The sequence below is a fragment of the Ptychodera flava genome, chromosome 11 (genome assembly GCF_041260155.1).
Source record: "Ptychodera flava strain L36383 chromosome 11, AS_Pfla_20210202, whole genome shotgun sequence".
In the NCBI taxonomy this organism is placed as follows: Eukaryota; Metazoa; Hemichordata; class Enteropneusta; family Ptychoderidae; genus Ptychodera; species Ptychodera flava.
Genome location: NC_091938.1, coordinates 22,767,999 through 22,778,871, shown reverse-complemented (window position 1 = coordinate 22,778,871; position 10,873 = coordinate 22,767,999). Strand labels below are relative to the sequence as shown.

Below are 10,873 nucleotides of genomic sequence, written 5' to 3'. Positions count from 1 at the left end.
GTTTGGCACTATTCTAGGGAGTCCACGATATGTAAAGCATGTAGCGCGACACCACATCGTACACTCACAAAATTTCAACTGTGTCTGCACTCGCCATCTCAACTTTACAAATGTGGATAAAGGGCCTTTAATCTTTAGGACTAAACATTTCTGGGCCTTGAATAGCAAACTTCTCAGAAAACGACATCTGTTTCAAAGGTCATGAAATCTGCACATAGTTGAAAGGTCAAATATTGCTTGATGGTATTAAACTATGGGCAAAAGACATCACAAAATGGTAGCCGTAATGAATTACCGTGGTTGCTATGGTGTGACTAAATGTGACCAATCGGGCGATGGCTGCCATCAGGTTCTTGGTTTCATTGATGGTGCTATCCACCTGTCCCATAGAAAAACAGAATTGTCAGTCATTTGGTGAATGTTAACAGTTGTGAGTTTCAAATGGGTGGAGTCAAAAACAATACCAAAACACCGATTGCACAACCACAATGAAATCGAAAATGAACAACTGAATTTTAGTCTATTAAATTTAGCTGTAAATCAAGAACACTCTTCTGAAAAAATTGTGAGTCAACTTTGCCTTTACCAATGAAGCAAAAGCTTGTATCTGATTAGATTTTGCTTGGGAAAAGATGAATTTCTTGACAGACACTTTCAAACTTGAACCCAAGATTGTGCATATAAGAACTTTGAGTAGATAAACTCCATAATTCTGTGCCATTGTACTGCACAATTTCACTCCATACATTTATTTTTTGATTATCAATATATATACTTCCAGCGATGTAAATATCCCTTTCCATACCTTTGTGAAAGTAGCCACTTTGCCCGTGGTCGGTGACTTGGTCGTGAAGTGTAACTGTTGACAATACGTGGGTATCTTTTCTAGGTAGGACAGGATTTCCATTCTCTGAGTGCCCTCCGGGATCCTGGCGGCAAATTCCTTTATTGTCCTGTAAAGCTTGTTGCCTTCCTCTGCAAAATACTGAACATGGGCAAAAGAAATTGGAAATTATACAAGAAGTCACTGTCCAAGGGGTTTATTTTCTTGGTTGTTTACAGGTCATTCTCCTCAGGGCTTTGGATGACATGTTAGAGCTGATGGCTGAGTTTTGGGATGTGTGTATAATAATGTTGGTCCCTTTTATCAGTGAAGGGTAGGAAAAGGCTATGGTCACAGGTAAATTGTACAACAGCCTTCACTGCCAACTTACTGTAGTATGCGCCTCGGATGGGAAAGACTTCAACGTTTGCTCAAACTTTCCTAAATGAAACTTTAAAGAGTAATTCACCATATTTTTGAAGGGTTTACTGCTGAGAACTTGTCCATCACATTGCTACTGCTCATGAAAACTATTTTCTCTCTTAAGATATACTTTGCCCTCAGGGACAGATATTCAGATATTTAAACTTTTAGAATACATTTTTGGTCTATAACTTGCGTGGGCTCATTTTGAGACTCACATAGTAAATACAATTTTTCGCTGCCTTATTTTTGTGAAAATCAATTTTTCTCCATACAGTTAAGACAGGGATGGCTGACATTTTGATTTTCAGATGTCGATAAATATTGAGTAATTTGTTTTTCCACAATACCAAATTTTGTAAAGTGACCCCTGATTTTTATTTTTTATTTCGAAAGGGAGCGGTTTAAAGTTTGGGCAAAAGTTCAATGCTTCTAATGTTGATGCATGTACTACCTTAATTAAAATGGCCAGGAGGACTATATTTCCGTACCTCTGCCTGTGTGAACAGATCCTGTGTGGTTTTCAATGGGCCTTCTCCCCTTGTGAACAGATACATGGAATATGCCATGCTGGACATGTTCTTGGCTCTCTTCACGATGTCGTTCTCCGGATCCTCCCACTTTTCAGCGTCGGCATCAAGTTCTGATGTCATCAATTTCATTTCCAGTCCAGCTTTGGCAATCTTAGCTTGTTCCTGTCAAATGTCCAGACTAAGGTATTTAGCACAGTTGGTCTCCTTTTTAAACTCGAGCCAGGGCTAAACCTTTCCTTAGGTATTTTTTAGATGAATTTTGGCAGGTCAGAGAACCCCAGATAATTTGAACTTGAAAAGTGACATTACTCAATATTGTGACTCGTCAGAAATGTGATTTTGGATAGTTGCATATTTTGATCAGATTTAGCCATATGATCATGGAGACTGTTTCGAAAAAAATTTTGGATTCAGCATCTGGCATATTAAGTCTGTCAGTAAAGGATGAAGCAAATGCACACACAATTCACAGGAGGATGAAGAACGGACACATTGGCTGAACTTTGAAAATTACCCGGTAGATGTTGTATGACATGTAATCTATTCATTCAATATTGGAAAATAATGCCAGAATTTCCATTTTCTATTAAAAAGTATCAAACACAGGATGTAGCCAAGCTGTAATAGCTAAGAACTACTCCACACTTAAGAGATGTCACAGACATAGACAACTGATAGCAAGATTTAGGAGCAGACTTTGAACGCTACGATCTTTGCTTTACTCACATTCATGAATGGCATATACATGTAATTTCAAACTCAATGAAACATTCATATATTTTCTTGGTTTTGTTTTAAATGGCAATTATTTATTGAATGAAGACTTGTTACTCTGTGGCTCAACTTGCAGTCCAAATTATATTTGACCTTGAATTGACCTTGAAGAAGATCCCAAGTACACACGTCCTGGCTGGCATGAGGGAGGACAACATGTACACTATTTTGATGAAGATTGAAACGAACCTCAGGATCAAGCTTGACAGGCTTCACCGCTACAGTCTTCAGAGTTGTACCGTGTTTCTACGAGAGATGCATATATGGTGAAAAATAATCACAAATGCCAAGATTTTGGATCATAACATCACAGGCCGAGTAGTCTTTACTCTACTGTCTGTGATCACTCCTACCTACAGCACCTTAACCACAAAGACGGGACACTCACGCCATGTTGTTAGGAACCATACCTACTACCCACATGTAGAAGTGAGGCCACCACATTCTACAGAACTAGACAAACATAGAGACAGACACACACACAGAGACAGACACACAGACATCTCACAAACATGAAGAAGAGTAGGAAATTTGAGGAAGAGCAGAAGGTTTTAGTCTCGCAAGCTGGTCTTTGGACCTCCTGTATGTGGCTGGCAGTCAGCTGTTGGCATAAGTTGGCTTTTTTTGCACTTTTTTATTGTTGCAATTTTTTGCTGTTGTAACAGCAAATTGGCTCTGACGCAGAAATTTGCATGGCATGCGCAAAATTGCCAAATTAACAGAATTTATTGAAAGAAACAGCAGAGGAGTTGCAAACAGGCAAAGAATAGTGGTCTTTGCAAAATGCAAAATTTCATATCTTTTTTTAGAAAATAATGATAAGAATTTGCACAAAATTTGCAAAATGTTTCATTGATGCCTTCTAGCTACAAAAGTACTACTCTTTCTCATAAGCTAATTAGCATAATGTATGCAAAACTTGATACCAAAAATCCGATAGTCTCCACACAGCAACACCAGGAAAAGTCCATGTAAGATAGATGCAAAGCAGTTAATAGGATTTCTGGATAGTTCTATCCCCTGTACACAAATTACCCCACCCATCACCTTATTATCAAAATAAACCCTGCAATGTCGTGCCACATCAGTGAGCATTCTGGTAGTTACCTATGCTGCACAAGACTATTTTTGACAATTAATAGGGGTGAGCTATCAACTTCTCAGAGTGCGTGGGACACCTGGAAGCAGATATGCATACATCTTTCATGGCAAGGAAATGCTTGCAGTTGATTCACTTTTAAAATGCATGAAGTTTAAAGTGTTTATGCAGATCCCCTTTCGCAAAAGTTTAAACTCGATTTCCATAGTCTGATGAAAAGACGTGCTCATTTCAGTTTCAAACTATCATGTGTGATAAACAATAGCTGAGCGAAAGTAGGGAGTTGGCATGTCCCTTATATGAGAGTTAAAGTAGTGTACTTCATTTGCTTGAGGAAGAGTTGCTGAGGTGGGTTTCTCGTAGGCAATCACGGTAACTGGAGGGCATACGGTGACTTAAGAGGATAGAAATGTACTGTCCAAGCTGTATATGTGCCACTTGTAGTGTTCAGTCCGTGTACAGTCTGTCTACACACATGGTTCTGTATGTATGCTGTGATACATGAAAGTACTTTATAATACCAAAGAATGCCCTGCGACTTAAAACAATGGCCTGTAGCAGAGCTGCAACCAAGTACATGTATACTCCTGCCTGTGGTCCCTCTCTGATAGAGAGACCATGCCCAAAGAGGTAGCGCTTGAAAATTGCAAAATTTTGACATTGTGCATATTTCTAAATGCCAATGCAATAACAAGCATGCATATGAATGCCCGAAGCCATCATTCTTTACTTCAGAAACAGGGGGAATTCGCAGGCCCTTGGAATCTGCATAAACACTTTGATAACATGACATATTATGTCTCCACTTACGTTTAAAGGACAAAACCACCTTAAGTTGTGTGTTTACATTTAAATGTAAGCTGAACAAGACGATCAAATCTTTGAACATCACAAACGTAAAATGCACTGTACATTCAATCTTTAGTATATGACACCAATTGAAGAGAACTTTAACAGGACAAGCATTCAAAGTCTGAGATATTTAGTAACAATGATTAATATACTACTGACTTATTGGTACTGAATTTGCATTTCTGGCTTACACGAAATGAGAAAAATTCATGCAAGTTTTAAAAGTTGCTTTTATCTGTTCCTTTAGTAGTTTACATTCAGTGATCTTGATTCCAATCAGACATCCAGATTTTTTTTCACAGATTAAAATTCAAGAGGTGTTTTTATAACATGTTTTAAGAGCAAGAGCATGGCATAGATTTATTCTTTTTTTTTTCATTCTACCGTTACTGCAGAATATTAGTGTGCGTAGGAGACGACAGCAAGGAAAGATAAGGAAACATAAAAGTAGTTGCAAGGTTGTTAGAGACGGTGTTACTTCTCATATTGTTTTCTACAACTTCGAAAAACATCGTTACTTACAAAAGAACCGTTACTCTGTGTGTGTTTTTTTTAAGGATAAAAGTATACGCATTTGGCAGATACATAGGGGAAACAGAAAATAAAAGTTAGTGATTTTGCTTGTTTTTGAATGAGAGAAATAAAATGTATATTCCAAATGCTGGGATGAGGATAATCGTGAGGTAACATGTAAAGTGAAAAAGTGAATACCTGGATATAAATCAGGTTATGGGCATGCTAAATTGGAGAACATAAATAAATACAAACATAAAAAAAGCAAAAAACAGTAGCATTAGCAAATATACATAAGCATTACATGTGCAACTTAAAATTAGCATAACTATGTTCAAATTAAAAGTTGTAATACTTGCATAGCAAAGCATAATTTATTTTTTACTGAGGGTAAAAACAAAGGAAGTTTTCAAACCCATGTTTGATGGGGTGGTGGTACATGGGCGCATGCATGGAAGAACATGTAATGTGTAACAAGTGTTGTTGCATCGGTGTGACACCGCATTAAAACAGGAATTTTGAGATGGATGGACCATGGGTGAACATGGGTAAAAAACATTGTGTACATATATTACATAGAAATCATAACAATTCTGTACGCTCTGTTCATGGCTTGCATGTGCGAAAAATAAGACATTCCGTACTTGTGAAACCAAAGGAAAAAGTATCTGCTGCGAAATAAGAATTGTGCAAGTGATATTCTGCAGAATGAATGTCAGGAAACGTATCATCTCTGAGTTGTCTTTGCCTGAACACTAAATTTGCAGCAGAGTTTTTCAAAGATGCTGCTGGACTTGCATTTTATCTATTTGCATTCTGATTCATTTGTTTCAACGATTGGGAGTTTTTTAACTTACCGAATAAAAATTAATCTTTCCTTATTTGTTTTGCATAAATTTTGCTACCCTCTCGAAAGCTACCCTAGGGATGCCATTTCTGTGACAATGATAGATCTGCTGCCTTTGCCAAAAACCCCATAATGAGAACTCCTTGTACTTATTTCACACATGTAGCAAATGCTTAGTTCAAACTAGTTTGTTTTTGTCCAACAGTATGCACCAACAAAGAGAGATAAGATTGTATACGATAAATGGAACTTGAACATATATGTCATCCTTTTCTCGCTACTTTCTCATAATTTGATCACTTCACATGTTCACTTGTCGTCTGCCAGTCATACTTTATGTGAAACCAGGAAGAGTGCCATTATGTTTGGCTACATTTGTGTAATGTTACTAACCTATTTTGTAAACACTGAAATTCAATAAAACTTTGGTACACAGGGAAATGAGACAAATCTAAACACAATATGGCCACCAATGTCCATTTCTCTGACTTCCGTTGTTTTCACAGAAAGCATTATGATTCCATCCCTTCTTGTTGTTCAATATTTTTACATGAATACGAATAAATTATCTATTTTGATTTTTTTAATTGTGGAATTTACTGATGAAGATTTTTAGAATGGACTGTGGTTTGATTTTTACTCTGAATTACGATGAACGAGTTGTGATGTGACAAATTGTGTGTATCATGATAGACTTTACACTGTGCTCTGTACATATACACATGTATGTCAGTGAGAACAGCTGACATCACAAAGCACAACTTTCACGGTCCAAAATACAAGAAATCTCCACATTAAAATTTCACACTCCAAATACAAGAAATTTCAACAACAAAATTTCCTCTGAGATTGGAAATTGAACAAACTTTTTCTCATGGATTTATGTAACCCTCCTACTTCAGCTGTCTGGTCTAATTCCATTGTTTTCTTGCTTTGGATGGACCCTTAAACTTGGAAAATAGGGGGGGGCAGTTTGTAACAGAGCAGGGTGTGAAGTCTCTGTCATGCAACGGTAAACAGTACATTAACTCATATTTCTTTTATGGTAGACAAGTATATGCAATATTCACATCTCTATATTACAAACATTTTAAAATCTTCCAAAATTGGTGCAAACAATTCAAGGAAAATTTCTTCCAGAGGACTTTAATGCATCTTGATTTTAAAAACAACAGCATAGAGAGATTCAGATTTATCTCAGTTTTGAATTTGCATGGATAGACTGATGTGTAAACATTCACAATTCTTGCACATGATTTCTTTTGCTTTTAACATCTGTATTTAAAAAAATAATCATTTCTGAGCGTGACTACTTACCCCGGGCCTTGGAAGTGAGAGGTATACTTGTTTTTCACCTGGACGTGAAGGAAAGGTTGAATTGAGGAAAAATGCTTTGTAAAATCTGTTAACTGTTGGAGGGACTTGGATGCAATATTTTGATGGAATGACAGACACAGCTCTAGGATGAAATACCTCAGATTTAGCTTGATATCCACAATGAGTCATTGATCTACAGTATAGTGCAAATCTTCAAATAAATACAGCATAATTACTTTACTGGGGAGATGGATTTTTTCTGTCTGAATCAAGCTTCAGATATTGGAATTCAAGGTTTTGACAAGACTCAGGGAAAACTGAAGCAAGATCACATCAATATAGCAACACCAGATGAGCAAACACAAATTCTGAAACAATCAAAGGGAGTTTCCTAGAGGGTCTTTAGGCATGTGCTCTTTCCCCAACCCTGACATATGACTCCCTAGGTTACTGGTGATTAATACAAAAATACTTTCTGTGTACATTCATATTCCGTCCTGCTGATGTACCATCTGTACAGGTAAACATATTGAAACACTGCTACATAGGGCAATACTTGTACAATGGTTTAACTCTGGAACTAAAGGATGCATGTTGTTCTATGGAACTCAGTTGGCCCAAGAGACCACATACAAACCAACCCAAGCGTACAAATGCTTGTGGAATGCCACATATTTCTGTGCACGTTTGTGCAACTTGGTTTGTTTTTAACACTGTCTATTCGAATTTTGGGTTGAACCAATCGTTTGGTCACAGGCATAATAGTAGTTGAATTTTCTTCAAAGTCACTTACCAACTTTTCCTTGGCAGACCTCATTGATTTCTTTGACAAGCAGAGACAGATCATTGATCTGTAGTTCCCAAGCTTCGGCAAACACATCCAGGTTTTCTTTGGCTATCTTGCTAGTCGGATGAATCGACAGCGTCTGGGCAGCTGATACAATCTGTTGGGGTTTCATTTTGTACATGAAATAGTTAAAATAAATTATCTATAAGGGTCATGATTACAATGATGAATGTGTTTGCTCTACTGCACGTGAAAATGTAGTTCAAAGTTTTCCTATGTTCAACGACGGTTCATTTTTTCAGATTCATATCTGTATATGTTATTTGAAGCAGATTTAGGAAGCCTTTATCAATTTAAAGAGTTGGTTAACATTTGGTAATTTGTTTCTCAAGTACCAAATTACCAAATTTTTACATGGTGACCCCTGATTTTTCATTCTTGATTTTGAAAGGAAATGGTTTAATGTTTCTTTGTGAAAAGTTTGAACAAAAGTTTATGACTTTCGATTTTGAGGTGGATACTACCTTAACATGCCCTTTGACCACCATGGTTTGTCCCAAATCCATTGTTTTCTATGGTAAAGTTGGACCTGTATACAGGGAACTGGGGGTGAAAGGGTTAACATGCCCCGTGACATGTCACTATTTGTCATCCCCCACATCGGACCATAACTGATCAAATGTGGAACTGGTACAGAAACTCTATGAAAACTTCATAGATACAAGCAACATGGGCTTGACTGGCATATTTGGAGTATCTTTTCCCGTGTTTATGCCAGGTTTGTTGTTTCTTTACTCACCTGTGGTCCCAGAACTCTCATGTTACTCTCTGCATGTTCAGCAGTAATCTGTAGTGGTGAATTGCCAGCTATGTGCCTCAGAAGTCGACATGCCTGCAACAACAGCAAAAAATAAAGAAACATTATAACATAAAATCAAACAAAACATTCTATAAAATGGCAAGAAACAGAAATTTCAATATAAAAAGCCTAGGGTATAATGTAAAGATAAAAGTGTTGTGCGCAAATTATGTGTGTGCTGGTAATTACTGTCAAACCACAATAAGCTCCAGTGTTGCAACCAAGGTAGGGAGGCCAACTGAAATTTTGAAATGTTCAATCTGCATTTTAATTAATGTAGTTTTTTAGATTTCAATGAGAGAAGCTAAACATTTTTTGAATTTTCGAATTGGATGAACGGTTACAATTTTATAGCTTTTTAAAACATTCACTTTTACTCTTTCTGTAGAATCACAATACATATAATAACAATGGGAACAATGGGACAAAAATGAAGGAGTTTTAGCTGAAATTTACAGTAAATTTGCTGTAACTTTGTTAATAAAACATCTTTTTGTACCAAATTTGGCATGGAGATAGATTTCAATGGCACACCAATGTATCCTAAAATTACGCGATTACGATGGTGGCCATATTGGATTTATCCATGGCAACGGATGAACGACACTTAACGAGAAATGACAAAATGAAAATATTAAGCTCAAATGGCATAAGTGATATATCAAATTGAAGGTCTTTTTGAGCTGATGACACTTTGAATAGCTCTACTGCATTAAAACTACCTACAAAAAGTATTTTATCCAAATAAAGGCTTTCAAAACATCACCATTGGGGCGATGTGGAGTTTTGACATTATTTGGTAAAGGCTTCTTCAATTTTATCAGTTTCTGAACAATTGAAACTTAGAATTTAATTTAAGGATTATTGGTTAAAACTATGTTCCAAAATTATTGATCATCTTTAAAATTCAGGAGTAAATTGAATGAGAAGTCGATGTTTGGAGGTGCTAAAAATTGCATACTTGTCATGGTAAAGTTATCAGCAACTAAGATGGTCTCATCATACCACCTGTCAGACATGCAAATTTCCTTTGTTACAAACATTTATAAAATACCGTCAATGACGCTGTACCTTCTCTAATGTGTAGCCAGGTCAGGTAATTGGTTGTTGGCATGGAGTTGTTGGTAAATAGTTGATGATGTAGGGGCATGAGGTGGGATATGGACCCAAAGAACCCAAAAGATGATTAAATACATCAATCAAAAAAATTCTAAGCTACTGTATAAACTGCCTAAAGATAGTTCAATGTGGAAAAAAGTTAAACAATTCAGAAATAAGAATTAACAGTCCAAAATAGTAATGACGCACTTCCTTACTGACCTGAGTGCATGTGAAATACACAACCTGGCATCTGTAAATTAAATGTATACCAAGTGATCATTTCCAGTCACTTTTAACTGTTTTTAATGGATTTTCCAAAGAGTCCTGTGGAAATGATGAAAAACGCCTATCTGGTCTTGTGTTTGTATAACCTCATGGCTGATAATTGTCATAGTATTGAAAAACAAGCGACCTAGCGGCCGATATAGCTCCGCTGTGTTTATGTAGAGAATAACTATTTTTGACACATGTTGATGAAGAAGGGTGGAAATCTTTGATAGCTCGATGCAGTGGCCAGAAAAAAGTGGCTAAAATAAGCTGCAAAAATACGCAATTGAAGATTTCATCATACTTTGAATGTATCACATAGGATCATCCCAAAGAGCATGTCAACCAAAGCTATCTGATGAGTAGTTTTTGAGAATAAATTTTTTGACCAAAATGGCAACAATTGCCCCCAAAAGTAAAAATTGCAGATTTCATCATAATTTCAAAAGATCAAATTTAGTTCATTAGTACTTTTTTGAAACGCATTTTTTGACCAAAAATAGGAAGAATTGCCCCAAAAATTCAAAATTGCAGATTTCATCATTATTTCAATAAATATCATTAAGTTCATCTATGGAAACCTGTATACCAAATTTCAAAGCTATCAGATGAGTAGTTTTGAATATACACATTTTTTGACCAAAAATGGCAAAAATTGCCCCAAAAATACAAAATTAC

At 36.4% G+C, this 10,873-nt stretch overlaps 1 protein-coding gene across 3 annotated transcripts in view; it reads right to left on the bottom strand.

The window, feature by feature from the left end:
• The window catches only part of LOC139143844 (alpha-catulin-like), a 102,896-nt gene that overhangs the window by 5,051 nt on the left and 86,972 nt on the right, over window positions 1–10,873 (bottom strand). Inside the window, exons 10-17 of one of the 3 annotated variants that reach the window (XM_070714424.1) lie at window positions 8,768–8,860; window positions 7,975–8,125; window positions 7,182–7,219; window positions 5,216–5,242; window positions 2,743–2,799; window positions 1,738–1,941; window positions 806–985; window positions 296–379 (exon numbers count right to left, since the gene is read on the bottom strand). In XM_070714424.1, coding sequence (XP_070570525.1) covers window positions 296–379; window positions 806–985; window positions 1,738–1,941; window positions 2,743–2,799; window positions 5,216–5,242; window positions 7,182–7,219; window positions 7,975–8,125; window positions 8,768–8,860 — 834 coding nt within the window. Of the gene's footprint in view, window positions 1–295; window positions 380–805; window positions 986–1,737; window positions 1,942–2,742; window positions 2,800–5,026; window positions 5,042–5,215; window positions 5,243–7,181; window positions 7,220–7,974; window positions 8,126–8,767; window positions 8,861–10,873 lie in introns of all 3 variants that reach the window. The other 2 variants (XM_070714425.1, XM_070714426.1) reach the window with 2 other exon arrangements.